This window comes from Hyla sarda, chromosome 4, assembly GCF_029499605.1.
Source record: "Hyla sarda isolate aHylSar1 chromosome 4, aHylSar1.hap1, whole genome shotgun sequence".
NCBI lineage: Eukaryota > Metazoa > Chordata > Amphibia > Anura > Hylidae > Hyla > Hyla sarda.
The window spans coordinates 78839429-78863713 of NC_079192.1; the positions used below are offsets into that span (position 1 = coordinate 78839429).

The 24285-nt window shown below is 44.0% G+C and overlaps 2 protein-coding genes and 1 long non-coding RNA gene across 5 annotated transcripts in view; 1 reads left to right on the top strand and 2 right to left on the bottom strand.

Annotated features, from left to right (window-relative positions):
• The window catches only part of MXD1 (MAX dimerization protein 1), a 55343-nt gene extending 54404 nt beyond the window's left edge, over positions 1-939 (bottom strand). For 2 of the 3 annotated variants that reach the window (XR_008892292.1, XM_056571464.1), the window contains exon 1: positions 230-939. Coding sequence is in view for 1 of the 3 variants with exons in the window: in XM_056571464.1 (XP_056427439.1) it covers positions 230-302 (73 nt within the window). In the remaining 2 variants the exon portion in view is untranslated. The remainder of the gene's footprint in view (positions 1-229) is intronic. The other variant, XM_056571465.1, reaches the window with a different exon arrangement.
• Positions 940-1215: 276 nt separating this feature from the next.
• On the top strand, positions 1216-6979 carry LOC130366840 (uncharacterized). Its single transcript, XR_008891944.1, has 3 exons — positions 1216-1323; positions 4867-5028; positions 6525-6979. It is a non-coding gene; the product is annotated as an uncharacterized LOC130366840 (long non-coding RNA).
• Positions 6980-12124: 5145 nt separating this feature from the next.
• Positions 12125-24285, bottom strand: part of SNRNP27 (small nuclear ribonucleoprotein U4/U6.U5 subunit 27) — a 31018-nt gene continuing 18857 nt past the window's right edge. Inside the window, exons 5-6 of the mRNA XM_056571466.1 lie at positions 23138-23202; positions 12125-14347 (exon numbers count right to left, since the gene is read on the bottom strand). Of these exons, the coding sequence (XP_056427441.1) occupies positions 14293-14347; positions 23138-23202 (120 nt within the window). The 3' untranslated portion in view covers positions 12125-14292. The remainder of the gene's footprint in view (positions 14348-23137; positions 23203-24285) is intronic.

A 24285-nucleotide genomic window follows, 5' to 3' on the forward strand; every position in this document is an offset into this window, starting at 1 on the left:
CACAGTATATACACACATATATATATATATATATATATATATATATGATTAGGACGTGCATGAGCTGTGCTATAGGCTGCAGTGTGCACAGTATATACACACACATATATATATATATATGATTAGGATGTGCATGAGCTGTGCTATAGGCTGCAGTGTGCACAGTATAACAGCAGACCCCTCCATGTCGCTGCACGGAGCCCAGGACCGTACACTTCTCCCCTCTCACCTCTCTCCCTCCGGTCCAGATACTCCGCCGCCTCTAGCAGCATCTGGATGTTGACACAGACCGAGGCCGCCATTTTTCCAGCACCAGGGAGGAGGAGAGAGAAGTGGTGGTGACAGGACACGGTGTACCGGCGGAGGAGGTGACAGGTCGGCAGTGAGGAGGGGGTACAGCGTGTGCCGGGCTTGTCGTTCAGTGTCCTCGTCCCCGGTGTCTAAGTAACCGAGTCTATGGGGGAAGTGCTGGGATTGTTGTTTATCTGCTCCTGCAAAACACGCCCCTTTCTCGGGTGCACAGCCACGCCCACTGGCACAGTGGCGGGAGCTGATTGGTTACGTTTCCACGGCACAGTCCCCTCCCCTTGATACCTATTGGCCCGGGTGACACATGGGGCCGACCAATAGAGCATCTAAAGGGAGGGGCAGGAATTGCTGTCAACACACTTTGGCTGTAATTGGGCAGTGTATCGCCAGGGACACACCTATGTAGGGATGGACACGACCATTCAGCTGGTCGCCCGTTTGATTGGTCCGCTCCTGGAACTGTGTCCCATCCGTGGATGTAGTGACGTCATCACCGGGCTAAAGATCGCTGAACATGAACATGTAGATGTTGTGAAGGGGCGATAAGTGTCTGTGTATCGTGACGCTGCCTGCATACCGGGGACAGGCATGGGCTACGGAGGCGGATGTTCATTTATAAATCAATAAATATATATATACATGTGTGAGTGTGTATATGTATGTGTGTGTGTGTATATATATATATATATATATATATATATATATACACGTGTGTATATAAATATATATATGTGTGTGTATGTATGTTTATGTGTGTATATATAAATATATAGATAATACAGCAGATGGATATGTTTTACTGCATAGAATTTATGTGGAAGCGGTGACGTCATCACTGGCGGAGCGCAGCTGTCAGTCACAGCAGGGACCCCCTCTGTGACGTAGCCGTGTATTGTCTCTGGAAATAGAACGCATTACGTAATGTGGTTGGCTGACAGATCACGTGACCAGGGGGGGGAACACCACGTGGTTTTGGACATTGCTGCAGTACAAAAAAAAAATCCCAGCGAGCAGGTGAGAAGTCCATCATAGATGATGAGGCTCTGTACAGACATGTCACTCACCATAGACACCTGATGTAGGGAATGTAGGAAACGGGGATCTGAGCATAACTGGATGCAGTACACCTGATGGGGAAGGATGTTGCTAACACTGAAGGAGATTTATCAAGACCTGTCCAGAGGAAAAGTTGCCCAGTTGCCCATAGCAACCAATCAGATCGCTTCTTTCATTTTGCAGAGGCCTTGTTAAAAATGAAAGAAGCAATCTGGTTGCTATGGGCAACTGGACAACTTTTCCTCTGGACAGGTCTTGATAAATCTCCCCCACTGTGTTCATGCAGTCAGTGAGTGTTCGTTTGGTCAAAAGCTATCATTCCTGATCTCCCTGTACACATGAACGTTTGGCTCAGGAAATGCTAATTTCTTTGGAATACAAAGAGAAGGGTAAGCTGCTGCCAGAAAGCTGTGGCAAGGGTTATCTCCCCAAATACAAAAGGGGTGGACACTTGAAATCCAACATGCCCCATACATCTTTCCCCTAACATCATCTGTCGGAAGGCCTCTATACACATTAAATCGGCACTGTCACTTGAAAAAACTTTTGACATGTCATAGGGACGTGTCAAAAGTTTGGTCAGACTGAGACCCCCACAGATCAGAATGAGCAGCAGCATGCTTTAAATCCCTAGCGATTTTTGTCTTGATGCCCCATAGACTTAAAATGGAGTAGCAAGATAAAGATCGCTGAGAAATCCCTGCTCATACACCTAGTCGGTGAGTGTCTCAGCACTGAGACCCTTACGGATCAAAACTTTAATATGCAATTTTTTTCAAGCGATGGGGGCACTTTCACTGATTGGCCGGTCAGTTGTCTTTTTAGTAATGTGTAGGGGGGGCCTTAAAGGGGCACGGTCATACAATTTTTTTTTGTTATATATCGTAAAGACATATCAAAACTTTTAATCGGTCGACCCTGACCAATTCGGGAGAAGTGTCTTTAGCGTGTTCTCTCCTGGCTCTGTGTCAACTGACCTGGACAGACTGTTAAGTCCATTGGTTATTTTTGTTAGTCCTTAGTACAGTGTGGGCCATTGAAATGGATACATCTTAATAAAATGGGAATGGTTGGTGAAATTAACTTCCTGTTTGTAGCACATTAGTATATGTGAGGGGGGAAACTTTTCAAGATGGGTGGTGACCATGGTCGCCATTTTGAAGTCCGCCATTTTGAATCCAACTTTTGTTTTTTCAATAGGAAGAGGGTCATGTGACACATCAAACTTTATTGGGAATTTCACAAGAAAAACAATGATGTGCTTGGTTTTAACGTAACTTTATTCCTTCATTAATTATTTACAAGTTTCTGACCACTTATAAAATGTGTTCAATGTGCTGCCCATTGTGTTGGATTGTCAATGCAACCCTCTTCTCCCACTCATCACACACTGATAGCAACACCGCAGGAGAAATACTAGCACAGGCTTCCAGTATCCGTATACACTGCTATATACTACTATATACACCGCAGGAGAAATTCTAGCACAGGCTTCCAGTATCCATATACACTGCTATATACTACTATATACACCGCAGGAGAAATGCTAGCACAGGCTTCCAGTATCCGTATACACTGCTATATACTACTATATACACCGCAGGAGAAATGCCAGCACAGGCTTCCAGTATCTGTATACACTGCTATATACTACTATATACACCACAGGAGAAATGCTAGCACAGGCTTCCAGTATCCGTATACACTGCTATATACTACTATATACACCGCAGGAGAAATGCTAGCACAGGCTTCCAGTATCCGTATAGACTGCTATATACTACTATATACACCGCAGGATAAATGCTAGCACAGGCTTCCAGTATCCGTAGTTTCAGGTGCTGCACATCTTGTATCTTCACAGCATAGACAATTGCCTTCAGATGACCCCAAAGATAAAAGTCTAAGGGGGGCAGATCGGGAGACCTCGGGGACCATTCAACTGGCCCACAACGACCAATCCACTTTCCAGGAAACTGTTCATCTAGGAATGCTCGGACCTGACGCCCATAATGTGGTGGTGCACCATCTTGCTGGAAAAACTCAGGGAATGTGCCAGCTTCACTGCAGAGGGAAACACATCATCATGTAGCAATTTTGCATATCCAGTGGCCTTGAGGTTTCCATTGATGAAGAATGGCCCCACTATCTTTGTACCCCATACACCACACCATACCATCAATTTTTGTGTTCCAACAATCTTGGAGGGATCTATCCAATGTGGGTTAGTGTCAGACCAATAGCGGTGGGTTTGTTTGTTAACTTCACCATTCACATAAAACTTTGCCTCATCACTGAATAAAATCTTTTGCGTAAACTGAGGGTCCTGTTCCAATTTTTGTTTTGCCCATTCTGCAGCACCTGAAACTACGGATACTGGAAGCCTGTGCTAACATTTCTCCTGCGGTGTATATAGTAGCATATAGCAGTGTATACGGATACTGGAAGCCTGTGCTAGCATTTCTCCTGCGGTGTATTTAGTAGTATATAGCAGTGTATACAGATACTGGAAGCCTGTGCTAGCATTTCTCCTGCGGTGTATATAGTAGTATATAGCAGTGTATACGGATACTGGAAGCCTGTGCTAGCATTTCTCCTGCGGTGTATTTAGTAGTATATAGCAGTGTATACAGATACTGGAAGCCTGTGCTAGTATTTCTCCTGCGGTGTTGCTATCAGTGTGTGAAGAGTGGGAGAAGAGGATTGCATTGACAATCCAACACAATGGGCAGCACATTGAACACATTTTATAAGTGGTCAGAAACTTGTAAATAACTCATGAAAGAATAAAGTTACGTTAAAACCAATCCAGACCCTCTTCTTATTGAAAAAACAAAAGTTGGATTCAAAATGTCCGACTTCAAAATGGCCGCCATGGTCACCACCCATCTTGAAAAGTTTCCCCCCTCACATATACTAATGTGCCACAAACAGGAAGTTAATATCACCAACCATTCCCATTTTATTAAGGTGTATCCATATATATGGTCCACCCTGTAGATGGTCCAGCCCCAAAGGGAGTTTGATGTCAGTCCATAGGTCAGTGTCTCCCAATCAGGGTTCCTCCAGCTTTTGCAAAACTACAACTCCCAGCTTGCCCGGACAGCCAACGGCTGTCCGGGCATGCTGGGAGTTGTAGTTTTGCAACATCTGGAGGGCCACAGATTGGAGACCATTGTTTTAAGGCAAAAATAAGGGGAACTTCAAAATGTTTTGTCCGACATCGTTCCTGATCCACTCCCCATGAGACAATACCTTGAAGCACCCAATGTCCTCTTCTCTGCAGATATTAAAGATCATTTCCATTGGGATATTTCCTATCATGGACGCATGCAAATAGAGTGGAGAAGCTCTTCTCAAATGAACGATGATTTCCGATTATCCGCTTGTTCCCGTACGGGGATTTTGATTAACAAATCATTGCACATTTTCTCATTGGTTAATCGGTGTCTGGTCACATTGTGTCCCTCTCATACTCTGTAAATATCAATTTCATTGCAGGTTCTGGTTACTTTACAATAGGAAGCTCAAATCTATTCACTATGTTACAAAGCAAACCCATCCCATATCCTGGCCCAGAAGGGGTTAAGCCTAACATGGGCTGACGGAAGCAACGCAAGCCTGGAAGACACCCATGTGTGTGGGCTGCATTTGACAAACATGGTAAAAAGTAGTGTGTGCAGAGTTTACGTACGTACTACATGACTAACGTGCAAAACGCTGCGCTGCTTATGTCTGTCACATACAGCGTGGGAGTCGCTGCATCCAACGTAAAGCCTGGCACAGGCACTGGCACTGAAATTGGAGGTATATGGGGTGCAGTATGGGCCCATGGATTGCTATCTGTATTATTAGTCCTTGCTCTATAATGGTCAAAAACAGAGACGGCCCCATAAATTTTACACATGCGACACCGATACATTAAGTGATGCTCAATCCCGGAATGTCACTGGCTCTATATGAACGTAATCTGGTTATATCAATATACATTATAATGGCTTGCACATGTAGTTTATTGGTCCCCAAATTGTAGGCCTCCAGTTGTTACAAAACTACAACTCTTGGCATGCTGGGAGTTGTATTTTTGCAACAGCTGGAGGTCCACAGTTTGGAGACCACTTATGTAGGAGATGTGCTGGAAAATACCGCCCCCCCCCCCTTAACAAACCTGCACCTGTAAGGAAACAGGGGGCCCCATCCTTTAGAGCAGAGCTTTCCAAAGTTTTCATGTTGCTGACACATCCCTCGCCATACCACCAATTGCAAGTATCCTGCCGGACGTGATACCAGCATCAGCATTACAAATATGGCTGCTAGACCCATGTGCCATTTAATCCCCCCCCCCCCTTTTATCACTCCGTGATATTTAATCTCCACTTCATCACTCCCTGTACCATTTATCCCCCCCCCCCTTACCTCCTATGCAATTTTATCTCCCCTTCATTCCCCTTCTTGATCCCGCTCTGTACCACTTCATTCCTCCCCCCTTAAACCCTTGTCACATCATTCACCCCCCCACATTTAATTCCCTCCCCCTTTATCCCCCATGCCATTTAATTCCCAAATTCATCAACCCCTGTGCCATTTAATTCCCTCCCTTTATCATCCCCTGCACACATCGTTCCCTTCCCCTTGATCCCACATTCCATTAATTCCCCCCCCTTGATCTTCCCCTGTGCCATTTTATCCACCCCTTTTGACAGCACCCAGGGCTATGCCATGCATCCTCACCTGGCCCGTGTCTCTCAGGCACTTTGGCAGTCCCAGTCGGAGGCTTGGAGGGTCTGACGAGTGACGCCCTCCTGTGCTGCGCCGCGGCCCGCCGTCCGGGGCATCACTCGTTAGTCCCGGTAGCAACGAAGCTCACGCGTTTTAAGTGGTCGCAGTGCCGGCTGCCTTCTCAAGATCAGCATCAGGCCCGTGACCACTTAATAACTGTGATTGGCGGTTGATAGGGGACTGGACAGTCCCTGAGGCAATCGCTACACTAATGTGTTGCGGTTCCCAGTTTGGAAAGCCCTGTTTAGCACATTTACTGGATGTATGCCATAGGTACAGGATAGTTAGTTTTGTTTTTGATGGGAAAGTCCACTGTAACATTCTAGCACGAACAAGTCCATACAGGTTCTCCACACTTACAGGTTTATCTTTTTCTGCAGTCTGGTTAAGGAAACAGTAAGTCCCAGACACTTAACCAATACTGACCTCTACAGGCAAGTACAGGCACTGCAGCTGATTTTTCGAGCAATTTGGAAAAAAGGAACTGATCAGTCATACTGCCAAAGATGTTCATAATACATCATTACTAAAGACGAGCAAATCTAGAAAAAGATCTGCTGAAACTGAATCCAAGAACTCAGCCATCGATATGTTTAGTCTTTTTTTTTTTTTTTTCGAAAGCCATAAAGGTCTCCTGGGACTGCGTCATATCAGATTTCTATGGACAATCAGAACACACTTGGAAAGTGGAAAAACTCTTTCAAGACTAAATAAATCAACAGCCTATTCATAAGATAAGCAAATTTACTATTAAGATTTGCCAAATTTGTATCTCTAGTCATGCCTTAAATGCTTTCTGCGGCCAGAATATGAGGATCAGAGCACAGATCTTACATAAAATAACAGTAGCTTCGCTTTAAAGGGGTATTCCGTTTTTTTATTTGACTATGCTACTGGGGCTGTAAATTAGTGTAGTTCATAATAAAGTGTCTGTACCTGTGTTTGATGGATTGTCTCACAATTCTTATGTGATGTTTGCCCCAATGTTTATTTTAAGCAGTAAACAAAATGAATGTTGTCTCAGGCTTTTCCCAGGTTGCAGTGTGGCCCGAGACATTACAACAAATAGTCAGGTGTTCAAAGGGAGCCTGTTTGCTTTAATGGGTGGAGTGACTGGTGAGTGGGAGGGAGATCATTCTCCAGCGGGTTGCAGGGAATTGTAGTTTCAAGCACAGCAGAGCGTGCAAGGCAGCTCAGCTGTGCTGCAATGGGTGGGGTGGCTAATATGTGGGGAGAGAGATAAGTGACCTCACACTTGCAAACAAGGGATCCTGGAAATTGTAGTTGGAGGGAGTTAAATGGACACTGTCAGATAGAAAAACTTTTGATATGTTGTAAACCAATAGGTTTTGCAATTGCTTTCATTAGAAAATTTTCAGTATTTCGTACTGAAAAAGCCAGTCAAACATCTGCCCCCCCCCTGCTTGGACAAATACTAGTCCTGCTGTGTCCATGCATCATCACCTATGTCATGGACACACTTCCTTGATTGACAGCTGTGAGTGCAGGAATCACAGCTGGAGGAAAAATCCTCCCAATGTCAGCTTGTGTCCGGCTACTGTCAGTGAGGACAAGCTGGGAGTTGTAGTTTTGCTAATGCTAGGGGAGATGTGAGCAGGCAGCATACTGAGGGAGGGGGGCGGAGACCTGCACAGTGTGGCCACGCCCCCTCCCTTTGAGAGGAATTCAGACTAGTGAGCTAAATTAAAAGTGTAATAAAAATGGTCAGGATTAGGTACGGAGTGTTATATAAAAAAAAAAAAAAAAAAAAAATTTGGGGGTGGATCTGACGTACACTTTAACTCCAACAGGAAATCGCCATTTCACAAAAAAGAAAGCAGCAGTCTTATGGTGGACTCACAACATAGCCATTTAGCCCCAAGACAAGCGCAGATCCTTCCTAAGCATGTCCATTACTGTCTGGCAGCTAAGTTCTAAATCTACCTTATGGTGGATAACCCATTTAAAGGGGTACTCTGGCCCTGAGACATCTTATCCCCTATACAAAGGATAGGGGATAAGATGTCTCACCGCTGGGGACCCCCGCAATCTTGTATTCGCCACCCAACTGTTTGAGCTGCACACTGCGGTGCTAGCTCACAAACAGCCGGGTGGCGACTACAGGGCCCGAGTATCGTGATGTCACGACTCCGCCCCTGTGTGACGTCTACCCCCGCCCCCGCTATGCAAGTCTATGGGAGGGGGCGGAGTCGTGACGTCACGATACTCCGGCCCAGTGGTCGCCACCCGGCTGTTTGTGAGCTTGCACCGCAGCATGCAGCTCAAACAGGTGGGTGGCGAATACAAGATTGCAGGGGTTCCCAGCGGCAGGACCCCCGTGGTGAGACATCTTATCCCCTATCCTTTGGATAGGGGATAAGATGTCTCAAGGCCAGAGTACCCCATGAAGTTTGGAAATTGTGTGTCATAAAATGATGTTACATTTTATAAATGTCTAATATACAAGTTCTATTCCACTGCATTTATACACAGCACTTAATAATGGAAGGACACTTCTCTTTTGGAGTCTACTTCTTGATCTTTGGCTAGTAAATGGCATGTATGAGTCCAGCCTAAAATACACCCTGTATAGAAAAGGCCTTTGGCTGTCCGGGCATGCTGGATGTTTTAGTTTTGCAACAGCTGAAGGCAACCTGGTTGGGAAACACTGTACTAGTGTATGCAGACACTGCAAGTGGCCGCTGGGTTTTCATGCTGGACATTATATTAGGCCTGGAGGCACCCTATTTGGGAAAAACAGCACTAGTACAATAGTCTAACACTATGCATCATCCATTACTGCAGGAAGCTTTTATTTGGTCATTTGCTTTCTATATTCCTTACGTGCGGCAGGGTTAGGCGACATCTGTCACATGCTCAGCTTTATCTGCAACCTTGAAGAGTCTGAGATCATAAAAACTGCACCAGCCGAGAGCAACTTAGTGTATGGTTTCTAAAGGGGACATTGCATAACAGCACGTCGTACAGGGATAAACAACCTTTGGCCCCTCCAAACTATACTTCCCATGATGCACAACATGCCAAGGCTAGACTCCTTATCAACATCTCTATTATACAACATATCTATAATACGTCTTAATAAAAATAAAGTATGTAGGTACATAAGGGGGAATTTGTTATTGGTCTTATTGGCTCTTTTTTGGCGTTAAATATTTGCACAGTTAGTTAATTTGTGTATCGCTATTTCTTTTGCGCTATCTCACTCCAGCCCGGACAACACTGATACTTGCATAGATATTTGCTATTTGTTAAAAGAACATGCACCTTTTTGATACATTTGGAGGTGTATGGTGGGAAGATTAAAAAAGGCAAATAATTCCCCACAATGTGCCTAAACATTGATATCACGTCAAACACAGAGGCCCTGAGAAAGTTCTGACCATCTTTACTTGATGAGATTTCCCAGCCATATAGTCACATAGATTTTGGGTGAATTTATTAGTAAATAGGTGGTGTTGGTCTGAAATCATGAATCTATGCCATGATTGTGGTATGGAAGCCGGGTTATTTTTTATTTTTTTGGTTTGGCGCTAATTCTGATGCAGACTCAATTGTGGCGCACAATCTGGTTAAAAAAAGTCAGGAACAAAATAGTAAATCAGGGCCAGATTCTGCACATATAGTAAGGAGAATGTGATATCGGAACCAATCTGTTGTACAGAACCAATATTGTGGAGGATTACGTGTTCAGCATAGAAACCACTGTGCCCAGATCCCCTCCTTAGTATATGCTCCAGCCCTAAGGGGAATGTGATGTCATTCCATAGGCCAGTAGGGGTGTGAATCGCCAAGAATTTGGCGATTCGATTCGAATCGCGATACCAGTGTGGCGATTCGATATATCCCGATATATCGCGATACCGTCTAGGTGACGATACATCGCGATATATCGCCCACCTGGGAGCATTCATAGATCCCAATAGACGCCGCTGTCAGCTTTGACAGCGGCGATCTAGTACTCCGGTGCACACTTTTCTCATGTTATCCCGTCCGGGCTGCAAAATAAAATAAAACGCACTTTATCTTACCTGCCAACGAGCCCGCGGAGCTCCGGTACAGGTGTTGGGTCCCCGGGCTGTATTCTTCTTACTTCCTGTTAGTCCGGCACGTCACATGGAGCTTCAGCCTATCACCAGCGGAGGCGGGACATCGCTGCGGCTGGTGATAGGCTGAAGCTCCATGTGACGTGCCGGACTAACAGGAAGTAAGAAGAATACAGCCCGGGGACCGAACACCTGTACCGGAGCTCCGCGGGCTCGTTGGCAGGTAAGATACGGGCGTCCGCAGATAAAAATTTCACATCCCTAAAAGAATCGATTCAAAAATATTTTGAATCGATTCTGTATCGGCAAATGAAAAATCGCGATTATCGCGAGAATCGATTTTTTCTTACATCCCTATAGGCCAGTGTTTCCCAACCAGGGTTCCTCCAGCTGGTGCAAAACTACAACTCCCAGCTTGCCCGGATAGCCAAAGGCTGTCTGGGCATGCTGGGAGTTTTAGTTTTGTAAAAGCTGGTGGCACCCTGGTTGGGAAACATTGCTAAAGACAGTGACAGTTAACCTTAAAAAAAAAAAAAAAAAAAAAAAAAAATAAAGTGGTGCAGCATTGTACTATAATATAAGCCTTAAGGGTCTATTCACACGTACAGTATTCTGTGCAGATTTGATGCGCAGGATTTCAAGCTGTGATCAGTCATTTAGTTTGCATTGAAATCTGCAGCAGAAAATCCTGCGCATCAAATCTGCGCAGAATCCTGTACGTGTGAATAGACCCTAAAAATACACACCCAGCTGTTTCTGACCCTCTATGATTAACATGATGCTCCTTATATGTATTCACAAAAAGGACATTAACAAGAAGTCATCCCAAGTTAATACAGGTTTCCCCAATTCACAGGACAGGGGATAACTAGCTGGGATTCCTACCAATCACTAGAATAGAGAGAGGAGCCTTTTCCCTTAAAAGAGTACTCTGCTGCTAGACATGTTAATCCCTATTCAAAGCATAGGGGATCTGGCACCCACCACGACACCCCAGTCATCCGATGCACGGAGCGAACTCTGCTCCTTGCCGGATGACTGGCGATCACAGCCACCACGCCCCCTCCATTCATGTCTATGGGAAGAGGCAAGATGGCTGTGTACTAGCCGTCATGCCCCCTCCCCATAAACATGAATGGAGGGGGCGTGGCATCACGATTACGGAAGCCCCAGGCTTCCGTGACTGTAACGCCACAGTGCTGGCCCAGTGATCGCATTGGGTCCTTGTTTTGGAATTCTATGGGAAGATTGCCAAGGTCAGCATTAGGCAATGTTCAGAAATCCCATAAAGAAATAATGGAGCGGTGGGCAGGTATGTGCACTGCCAATTTATTCACTAGGTGACATCTGACCTTCTTTCCTGTGATATCAGAGGGGGTCCCAGGTGCTGCACCCCACCAGTCATAGTTATAACATTAACTCTTGCGATAATCCCATTAAACCGGTTGTCTAGAATTACATTTATATCTCCCTTATATCATTAGAAGCAGAGCTGGTCTGTGCTGTGTACAGTGTATGCGGAGAGGAAGCCATTAACTGCCTAAGAAAAGGTGGGGCAGTGTTAGGGTGCATTCACACCACGTTTATTAATCCAGCTGGGGGGATGGGAAAACCGGGCGCTCCGGTATCCCAGCTGGACCTGGCCCCCCATCTCATTCATTTTAATGAGCCGGAGTCAAATAGTGACTCGGGTCGGCTAATTTTTGCCCCGTATTCAGTTTTCTGGCCAAACGGAAAACCGTTGTATGCCACGGTCTTCAGCCGGGCCAGAAAACCGGATACGGGCAAAAATGAGCCGACAGGAGTCACTGTCTGAAAAAAATTGTGTAGGATTAATTGGATCTAAACATACAGCAATAGGATTCAATATGATTAACATTGAGAATAATGGAATAATGTAAAAAATAAAACAGATACACTTGAAATCTGTTTAATTGAGATGAAGAAATCGTGGTCAACCAAAAACAAAATCGTGTGGAAACTTAAAAACAGACCATGTGTTGGGATACATTTTGTCAATAGAAGTCAATGGATATGTTTTATTATACTGTGTACAAACAATAATTAAGATTTTAAAGGATAGAATGTATTAGCTCGATGGATGCAAAAATCGTAATATATTAAAAATCAAATACAAATGTTTTCTTTTTCTCTGCAACATAAATAAAAAAGACAACCCCGATATGTAAATTAAGTCTATGAAGCTAAACCAGGCAGTGTATTCCTACTGTGCATTACTGGATTAAGTAACAGGCTCAGTGACAGGAAACAAATGGTGGTTATTAAGGATACATACTCTGATTGGGTGACTGTTACTAGTGGGGTACCACAAGTTTTGATACCTAGCTCTAAAATGCTTAACACAATAGAGGACAGTGCACTGTTACACATGGATCTGGATAGGTTGGAGGTTTGGGTTGGAAAGTGGCAGATTGGTTCAAAACCAATAAATGTAAGGTAATGCACATGGGGAGGAAGAATTGGGGCTGGGATTATGTATTAAATGGGAGAACACTAAGGACGACTGACGTGGAAAAGGACTTAGGAGGAGTTTTAGTTAACCGTAAATTTAGCTGTAGTGACCAGTCTCGGGCAGCTGCTGCCAAGGCAAATAAAATAATGGGGTGCATCAATAGGGGCATAGATGCCCACGACAAGGAAATAATTCTACCACTGTACAAATCACTTGTCAGACCACACATAGAATACTGTGTACAGTACTGGGCACCAGTGTACAAGAAAGATATAGTGGAGCTGGAGAGGGTTCAAAGACGGGCAACCAGGGTAATACAGGGAATGGGAGGACTACAGTACCCAGAAAGATTATCAGAATTAGGGTTATTTAGAAAAAAAGAAAGAAAAGACGACTGAGGGGCGACCTAATAACTATGTATAAAATCTATTTATACCCTGAACTGTATCCATAACAAGGGGGCATCCTCTACGTCTGGAAGAAAGAAGGTTTCTACACCAGCACAGATGGGGGCTCATTACTATAAGAGCAGTGAGACTGGAATGCTGTGCCAGAGGATGTGATCATGGTGAACACAGAAAGAAAGGTTAAGAGAGGCCTGGACGTGTTTCTGGAGAGTAATAACATTACAAGTTATGAATAATAGATTTATAGGGAAAGAGCGATCCAGGAATTTATTCTGATGCCATATTTGGAGTTGGGAAAGAATTTTTTCCCTTGGTATGGGGCAATTGGCATCAGCCTCATAAAGTTTTTTTTTGCCTTCTTCTGGATCAACACTGTAGGGACAAAATAAGGTTATAGGTGGAACTTGGACTCTGGTCTTTTTTTCAACCTTAAAAGGAAAACGGTCAGCTTATTCACCCACACTAAACCCAATAGACTGGGTTATAGTGTGGGTGAACAGGATTCAAACAAGGGGCCACTTCTTTTCGCCAACTGGCTGCCGAGATATCTAGTTATGGGATTTCTAATAAGAATAAGTGCACTGAAGGAGTCTCTCCCGCCGGCTGGCCGCCTCTCACTCCGGTAGTAAGGCTCCAAAGCCTGCCCCTCCACTATGCATATGCATTGGATTCAACAAAACGTCCGAACAGAATGTCTGAAGACAGCATGCGCCGCTAGATTTTCCCCAGCGCAGAATGTGAGAGCAGGGGAAAATATAGCGGCGCATGCACTCTTCAGACAGAGCACTGCAAAAGAAATATGTTTTGCTATAGGACTAGAAAAACATACAAAAAGCACCTAAATCTAAATAGCCCACCAAAAACGCTAGTATTTTTATATATATTAACAACAAAAAATTCACTGTGTGAAGGAACCCTATGGGTGGGATGGAGACAGGATGGAACGCATGTTACTTGTTACATAACAAAACTTTATTATACAATACCATGAAGGAAAAAAAGCGCATCTAAATAAAAATGAAACAAAAAGGGAGAAAACTGAGCTAAACAAAATTCTTGATACTCAACTCTCACAAGTTCTTAGTATGACCAGCTAGACCAGAGCTGCCTACATGTAGTTGTGAGGATAGTGATGTCACCCGCACAGGCACGTCTGCAATGGTGTGGAGGCAGATCCGTTTCCTGTACAGACCGCTCCGATAGGTCATGCAATAAAGTCCAAAGGTCTGTTAAATCCTCCTTTTCTGTTCATGTATTGTCTGTATAATAGGAGATAAAAGGAACAACAGAGATTTTACTATCATTCTTTGAAAGCCAAATACATTGCTCAAAAATAAAATAAAGGGAACACTAAGATAACACATCCTAGATCTGAATGAATGAACTAATCGTATGAAATACTTTCGTCTTTACATAGTTGAATGTGCTGACAACAAAATCACACAAAAATTATCAATGGAAATCAAATGTATCAACCCATGGAGGTCTGTATATGGAGTCACACTCAAAATCAAAGTGGAAAACCCCACTACAGGCTGATCCAACTTTTATGTAATGTCCTAAAAACAAGTCTATGCCGATATAGTAGTCCCTGCCTCCATATCTACCACTCTTATTAAAAATATGAAAATAGTCACCTGGAATATAAAGGGACTTAAAGCGTACCCGTCAGATCTAACAAAAATGTTATTTTTTTTTTATACATTACTCAATACCTAATCCTGACCATGTACATCTAATTTTTATGTGTCTAGCACCTTTATTACACTTTTAGTTTAGCTCACTAGTCTGAATTACTCTCAAAAGGGAGGGGGTGTGGCCTCACCGTGCAGGTCTCCGCCCCCTCCCTCATTATGCTGTCTGCTCACATCTTCCCTAGCATTAGCAAAACTACAACTCCCAGCTTGTCCTCACTGACAGTAGCATTACACAAGCTGACAGTGGGGGGATTTTTCCTCCAGCTGTGAGCCCTGCAGTGACACCTGTCAATCAAGGAAGTGTGTCCATAACATAGGTGATGATGCATGGACACAGCAGGACTAGTATGTGTCCAAGCAGGCGGGGGCGGGGGGGGGGGGGGGGGGGCAGTTCTTTGACTGGCATGAAATACTGAAATTTTTCTAATGAAAGCAATTGCAAAACCTCTTTGTTTTACATGCTTTACAACATATCAAATGTTTTTATATCTGACAGTGCCCATTTACCCCCCCCCCCCCCCCCCGGCTAAACGCTGCATGATTTTAAAACACCTCTAAAAGCTTGATATTGCTCTCATGCAGGAGACACATATGTCAGAAACAGACTTTCCTCGTAGGAGGCAATTTTGGGTTGGTGAGGTCCTGGGGTCTTCTGCAGAGAATAGGAGAGTGGGGGGTGATGATATTGTTCCATAAATGTCTCCAATACTCTATTCACTCTCAGGAAGGAGATTCTCAGGGGCGTTACCTTAGAGTTGTTTTAGATACCCCAGCTGGTCTTTTGTCACTTTATAACATTTATGGTCCCAATGCTTCTAATCAGCATTTCTTCTCCTCCCTTGAATCTAAGTTGCTCCAGGACAGTTCTAGCAATGTCATAGTTGGGGGTGATTTGAACACGGTGGCAAACACAGGAGGAGGACAGGAAATGCACAGCACCCACTTCCGGGGTGCTCCAGAGGGGAACATGTTCTTCATGATCTTCTCACTTCCACTGCACTGACGGATGTCTGGAGGTATTTTCATCCCATGGGCAAAGAGTTTACCCATTTTTCACATACACAGCATGCTTTGTGTCGTATAGACTATTTTTTTTGACATTCCAGGGGCTGCTGACGAGGGTTGAGTAAGTAGAAATTGGTGACATGGTCATATCTGACCATGTCCCTATCTGTCTGTCTCTCTTGGATGTTACCCCCCAAGGGAAAAGATATTTTGTGGAGGTTTCTGGGGTTCTTAGCCTCTGATGTAGATTTTGTTGCTAGACTAAAAGGGGTAGTTAATGGAATTTGTGGCAACTAATGCTGAATCAGCTGACAGACCATCCTTCTACTGGGACACGGCAAAGGCGGTTATCAGGGGGCAAAACAATTGCTTATCCAGCCTCCAAAAAGAGGAAGTGTAAGGCTGAGTATGCGGCTCTGATAAATTGTGGCAGGCTTATACGGTTTTCTTAGATTCCCCTATTCAAACCCACAAAGATATCTGGGTAGCAGCCAAACAATCTTTTGAGGCTAGTATGGAGGCGTGGGACATTGGGACCAGTGTTCTGTAGATTTTTTTACGTTTGGGAACAAAGAGGGCAAGTTACTAGCGCGGATACCAGAAGTCCTCACTAGGTTTAGCCGCTACTCAGGTTATCGGGTTGATGTTTCTAAGTGTCAGCTCCTTTACTTGGGTACGGGTAATCTGAGGTCATCAGCAGACTTGGGTGTGGAAGTGGCTTCGAAGTATATGACATACCGGAGTGTTAAAGTGGATACCCACCCGGCTTCTCTATACGCCTTAATTATTACCCTCTATTTAAACGGGTAGAACAGGAATTAGGTTTTTTGCTACCTAGAAGGCACAGGGGATCAAGTTTGTGGACCAGGTGTTTTTCAGAGGGCAATGGGAATTTTTTGGACTGGGAGGCGCTGAGGCATACATTTGATCTACCTCCAGATCTCTACCTCCAATATATGCAGCTTCGCTCCTATGTTACGCAGCTTCCAAGGAGTTGTGATTTTCTCTTCAAGGAAGCGGTCTTATGGGCTTTCTTAGGCCCCGCTGATAGTGGACAGAGAGAGCCTGCTATTTATTCTAATCTGAAGCAAGCCTCATGGGTAGCATATACATTTGTTTCTCCGTGAAGAGGCCCTAATGCAGCAGTCATTGTCTGCGCAATGGCACTAGCTGTAACAGTCCTACACGCACTTCTACTGTTTCTCAGGTTCTTTGTTACATTTGCTTATTCCTGGTGTCTTTTTTATCATGTTCTGGCTCTGTTTAAATGCTGTACAGCAAGCATGTCAAACTCAAAGGCTAACATGGGCCAAAAAACAAACAAACAAACAAGGTTTAAGTTTATGTGGGCCGCATCCAAAAAAGGACGTAGTAACGCCAGCCCTTGAATCCTGGGAGCGTGACGTGAGCGAATGTCAATACGAGGCCCCCACATTAGGTGCCCAGTACAGTTCCCCCACATTAGGTGCCCAGTAACGTTCCCCCACATTAGGTGCAGCCATATACACTGTATGGCTGGAGGCTGTATGCCTGTGTACTGCCCCACTTCAGTGCTCCTCCAGTCCGGCCATAGCTGTAGGTCCCGAGACCAGAGGAGCGGTGGTCTGACCACCGAAGCTGACGTGCCGCTGGTCACTTACCATGCTGGCCTGTGTGCGTCTTCCACCTCCATGTTCCGCTCCTCCGTTGCTATGGGCGCACGCACGGGACACCAGCGGCCCCTGCGTTTTTAAACTTAACGCAGGGCTGCTGAGAGTTGACGGGGGCATCCCTGTGTCCCGAAAACATTTTTCGGGACAAAGGGATGTCCGGGCTGCAAATATATTCATCCTGGGCCGCATGCGGCCCTCGGGCCGCATGTTTGACACCCATGCTGTACAGCATATGTTACTTGTGCTCACATACTACCTCCCCGTATTGTGTATGTTTTTTTTCTCCTTTTTGTTATATCTTTAATAAAACATTGTTTGGAAAAAAATATAAATTTGCATTGCATATAATCAATATATATACACACACATACACACACAATTGTATATGATTGCGGAAATGTCTGGAGCGGAAATCCACCATAACACTGAACAAAGTTCTGGTGGAGTTTCTCAAACGGATTTTCCAGGTGGAAAGCCCACCTCGAAACTCTGCAGTGTGCACTGTGCAGCAGAATCCCATTGCCAGCAATAGGACTCTGATGCACCGGAATTTCCGAGTGTAATTTAAAAACAAAATTCCATAGTGACCATATTGTTTGTCATACCACTTGTTTCTGAAAATACACAGGACTTTGCAATGGGAGAATATAACTGGCACAACAGGACAGACAATACAAGTAATAATACAAGTCTGTGGCTCCAAGGTGACTTTTCACCACAACATACTTGCAGGCACTATGGCAATATAGTGAATTCACGTGATTGTTGTGTAACCTCTACCCACAGAACAGTGAGGGTGCAGTGCAGAGATCTCATTTCTCCCTTACTACTAATGTTTTATTATTTTTCTCACCACACCATTCAGGGAATGCAGGAAGCCTTGATTTCATTAGTGAGATGTGGAGAAATAATCCCACGACAAAACTGGATAACTAAGGAGACGTGAACAATGTGCAGTGCAAAGGAACACTGCCTGGAGCTTTTCATTTCTGTGTCTACCACTCACGCACATGAAGTGAACTACTGGGACTCCATTAGGACCGAGCAGTGATGTGGAGGTGGAGCCCTGTTCCTTACGGAATACACAGGGTTCCTGTACATGAAACAGCAGTATGTCCTACTTATAAAACACACTATTCTACACAGTTTACTGTCAAAGAGAGCAATGCACTTGGTTATATTCTCACAATTACAGAAGAATCCCAATGCTTCTGATCTCTTGTACATGTGCTTTCACTTGTGTTTTCCTGGCACTGTTGCCTAGCAACCATTGTGTAACCGCATGTTCAGAATGGCCTACATGTCACCTCCGCTGTTATAGTCTGCAATTCCCATCGAAAGATGTTCCAGGGGAAATTATATATCTTCTCTAAGTAACATTACCTCTATACATTAAAGGGAACCAGTCACCAGTTTTATGCTGACCAAACTGCGGGCAGCATGAAACAGATGCAGTGGGCGGGGACACAGAACACTATGAAGTTTCAATGGAAACCTAGTTTGAGAAAGTGGCTGGGACCCAGGTAACTAGTCATTAGGGCGGTTCCTGGCAAATGCTCTTTGCCCTGCCAGCACTGAGTGACGTATCTCTCCCTATTTTCATATAAGGAGAGACATCATTTGGCATTGGATAGGCCAGGGATAACTATTTACTCAGGTCCCGGCGGGTTTTTTCAAGTATTATTTATCTGAAAAGTGTATCAGAGCCCGTATTTTTTGCCGTATAAGATGCACTTTTTCTTCCCCAAAACTGTGTGGGGGGGGAAGTTGGTGCATCTTATACGGCAAATACACATTAAAACCCTGTCATATTGCGACGGTCCCGGCGGCCATCAACGGCCAGGACCCGCGGCTAATACAGGACATCACCGATCGCGGTGATGCCCTGTATTAACCCTTCAGACGCGGCGATCAATGCCGCGTCTGAAGCGAAAGTGAAACTAACTCAGTCGGGCTGTTCGGGACCGCCGCGGTGAAATCGCGGCGTCCTGAACAGCTTACAGGACACCGGGATGGACCTTACCTGCCTCCTCGGTGTCCGATCGGCGAATAACTGCTCCGTGCCGGGATTCCCTGCATGGCTGGTGCTCTCCGTAGTCATGGCGTCGTCGTGCACCCAGTCCCGTCATAGAATAGGAGGGGCATGCATAGTGACATGATGGTGGCGACGGAGAGCGAGGATACCGGGCAGCCAAAGGCTGTCCGGGCATGCTGGGAGTTGTAATTTTGCAACAGCTGGGGGCACACTGGTTGAGAAACACTGCAGTAGAAGCTGCATCCCTTTTAATTTAAAAGCTTTCTTACCAATAAAATTGGTCTGGCTTGCAATGAACTACAAACACAACCAAGCGCAAAACCAAAATGTACGTTGATTGTAAATCTGACGGATAAGTTCCAGGTAAAACCTATTTGTGAGTCACTAGTTATAACAACACTATCTGTCCGTATATAGCTATTTATAAACAGCAAGTGGGAAATTCACCCCCCCCCCCCCACCCCACAGGAGTAAAGGGATTGCCTGGTTTAGAAATCTTGTTTTCCCCTATTAGGGGATAAAAGGAATCGGTCATCACTTTCATGCTGCCTGAACCATGAGTCATTAGGGTGGTCCCCATTGGCTTCTCCCCGCTCCCACCAGCTTTGAGTGACATCTCTCTATGTTTAAGTAAAGTGAAAGATATATCAATCAGAGAAAAGAAAAGCCACTGTGGACCACCCTGATGTCTCGTGGTTCAGGCAGCATGATTTTGATGAAAGGTTCCCTTTAATAACTAGGGAGTATCCCATTTAAAAATTCCACAATTAGCCTGGGAACCTACAAAGAATGTCGCTTACTCTGAAAGACCCAACATGTCTAAGCATTATATGAACGGCCATTCAGGTCACTAAAAAGTATAAGCACCTTGTGATAAGCATTTAGTCAGGGGACAGGGTACTATAACAAAAGGACTGCTCACAATGGACAATGCTGACCAGTAGACATGCATGGCTATAGGCTTTGTTCACACTGCGTTTTTTGGCTTCCATTAAACAGAGGGTGTGACGGCTGCCATAAGGCTGGGTTCACATGTAGTGTTTTGTCAGTATTTTTAGCCAAACTGAGTGAAACTGACAGGTTCCACTCACGGTTTTTGGTGAAAATACTGATGAAAATACTACATGTAAGGCCAATCTAACAGTGGCACCCTTAATGCATGGGCTGTAATGTCTCAGGGTTACTACATGAACATTTTATGACATATACATTTACCAGAAGCTATAAAGTGCCAATCATTACCCATATTAATTTTATATATATATATATATATATATATATATATATATATATATATATATATATATATATATATATATATATATATATATATATATATATACACATACACACACACACATTATATATATTTACATACATACACACGCACAGTGAGGCAAAAAACTATTTAGTCAGCCACCAATTGTGCAATTTCTCCCACTTAAAAAGATGAGAGAGGCCTGTAATTATCATCATAGGTATACCTCAACTATGAGAGACACGATGAGAAAAAAAAAATCCATAAAATCACAATGTCTGATTTTAAAAGAATTAATTTGCAAATTATGGTGGAAAACAATTATTTGGTCAATAACAAAAGTTCATCTCAGTACTTTGTTGTATACCCTTTGTTGACAATGACAGAGGTCAAACATTTGCTGTAAGTCTTCACAAGGTTTTCAAACACTGTTGCTGGTATTTTGGCCCATTCCTCCATGCAGATCTCCTCTAGAGCAGTGATGTTTTGGGGCTGTCGCTGGGAAACACGGACTTTCAACTTCCTCCAAAGGTTTTCTGTGGGCTTGAGATCTGGAGACTGGCTAGGCCACTCCAGGACCTTGAAATGCTTCTTACGAAGCCTGGGCGGTTGTGTTTGGGATCATTGTCATGCTGAAAGACCCAGCCACATTTCATCTTTAACCCCTTATCAACGCAGGACATAAATGTACGTCCTGGTGAGCTGGTACTTAACGCACAAGGATGTACATTTACGTCCTATGCATAACCGCAAGCTGCTGATAGCAGCCAGGGACCCGCGCGGATGTCCGCCATTAACCCCTCTGATGCCGTGATCAATTAAGATCACGGCATCTGCAGCATTGCTAACACTAAAATGGATAATCGGATCGCCCGCAGCTCTGCCGCGGCGATCCGATCATCCAGCACGGCAGACAGAGGTCCCCTCACCTGCCTCCGCTGCCTTCCACGGGTCTTCTGCTCTGGTCTACGATCGAGCAGTGCTATGTCCTATGCATAGCACTGAACAGTATTAGCAATCAAATGATTGAAATAAATAGTCCCCCTATGGCGACTATTAAAGTGTAAAAATAAAAGTAAAAAAAAAAAAAAAAAATGTGAAAAACCCCTTCCCCCAATAAAAACGTAAATTGTCCAATTTTCCCTATTTCACCCCCAAAAAGTGTCAAATTTTTTTTTATATACATATTTGGTATCGCCGCCTGCGTAAATATCCCAACTATTAAAAATTATACCGTACGGTGAACGGCAGGAACGTAATAAAAAAATCCTCTTCTGGATCATCCAAATGCTCTCTAGCAAACTTCAGATGGGCCCAGACATGTACTGGCTTAAGCAGGGGGACACATCTGGCACTGCAGGATTTGAATCCCTGGCGGCGTAGTGTGTTATTGATGGTAGCCTTTGTTACCCAACTCTCTGCAAGTCATTCACTAGGTCCCCCGTGTGGTTCTGGGATTTTTGCTCACCGTTTATGTGATTATATTGACACCACGGGGTGAGATCTTGTGTGGAGCCCCAGATCGTGGGAGATTATCAGTGGTGTTGTATGTCTTCCATTTTCTAATAAATGCTCCCAGAGTTGATTTCTTCACACCAAGTTGCTTGCCTATTGTAGATTCAGTCTTCCCAGCCTGGTGCAGGTCTACAATTTTGTTTCTGGTGTCCTTCGACAGCTCTTTGGTCTTGGCCATAGTGGAGTTTGGAGTGTGACTGTTTGAGGTTGTGGACAGGTGTCTTTTATACTGATAACAAGTTCAAACAGGTGCCATTACAACAGGTAACAAGTGGAGGACAGAGGAGACTCTTAAAGAAGAAGTTACAGGTCTGTGAGAGCCAGAAATGTTGCTTGTTTGTAGGTGACCAAATACTTATTTTCCACCATAATTTGCAAATAAATTATTTAAAAATCAGACAATGGGATTTTAGGGATTTTTTTTCTCATCATGTCTTTCATAGTTGATGTATAACCTATGATGAAAATGACAGGCCTCTCATCTTGTTAAGTGAAAGAACTTGCACAATTGGTGGCTGACTAAATACTTTTTTGCCCAACTGTGGGGGAGATTTATCAAAACCTGTCCAGAGGAAAAGTTGTCCAGTTGCCTATAGCAACCAATCAGCTCACTTTCATTTTCAACAAGGCCTCTGCAAAATGAAAGAAGCGATCTGATTGGTTGCTATTGGTAACTGGGCAACTTTTCCTCTGGACAGGTTTTGATAAATCTCCCCGTGTGTGTGTGTGTGTAATATATATTATATATATATATACACACACACATATATATATATTACATACACACATAAATAAATGAATGAATGAATGAATGAAAAACAGCCTTTTTTAAACCAGACTCCATGGGATGGATAAACATGCAAAAACACAACATAGATGAGTCTTACCTGTATTTTCTTTTTTGAGACACATTTATGGCATATGCATTAACAGATCCCTCTACTTTCTTCCCCTAAAAAAAAGAGCAAATAAAGTAAAAGGGACATTCATTTTGACAATATGAAGAACAATATAAGAAAAGCCAGACCTCTATTTTATCATTACTTATATACAAAGGTCAGTGATTTTTAACATAAAAAATATATAGATCAATTAATTTCCCAAAAAGGACTCCGCACCACATTAAAAAAACAAAAAACAAAAAAACTCTACTAGGTGAAATCTGCTGTGCACAGCCTGTTTGTTTCCAGTAACAAAGAGACCAGAATAAAACACAGGAAGTGTGGGCAGGGCTTAGCTGCTGCTGTGTACAGGAGAGAGATCTGTGAGCTTGTCTCCATCCACCAGAGTAGAGCGAGTGTCCATGGGATAGGAGATAACAAGCACTTTGTTCACTCTGTGGGGGAGTGGCGATCAGCTTGTTATGTCCCATGCCATTAATTTATCTAACAAAACTATGCAGGTTTGTAAAAACCCTCTGAAACAACAAGTATGCTTTAATGTTATAGTAGTCCAGGTTAGAAAAATGAATCTCCTATCCAGGCATCTCTATGGGAGTGCCGAAGATACCAGAGTACAGCGCTTCGGCACTCCTAGCGATGAATGGAGGGTGCGTGCTGACACCAGTGGTCGGACCCCCAGCGATTTCACACTTATCCCCCTATACTTTGGATAGAGGATACATTTTTCTAAGCTAAATAACCCCTATACTCAAATGGTGTTTATTAATGTTTATGTGTTATTAAGATTACATTTTTAAGTCCAAATGGAGACGGACAGATTTGAGTGATGACAAGCTTTGTGCAGTGCTGCAGAATAAGTTGGTGCTATATAAATAAAGAAATATTATAGCGATACGGAGGGGGACTCGCCAGGGGTACCAGTTATCCCCAGTTATTTGCCCTGATGATGGAACCACTGGCGATCCTCATACACAATTCTCCCACGGTATTAGGTGTCCCAATTGGTACGTCAACGTATAAACTGAGTCTCTTCGCGGACGACCTGTTGCTCTCTCTGACTCATCCCCTTTCTTCTCTTCCCAATCTTGTTCACCTGCTTTCCGAGTTCTCTACTTTCTCTGGACTGATGGTCA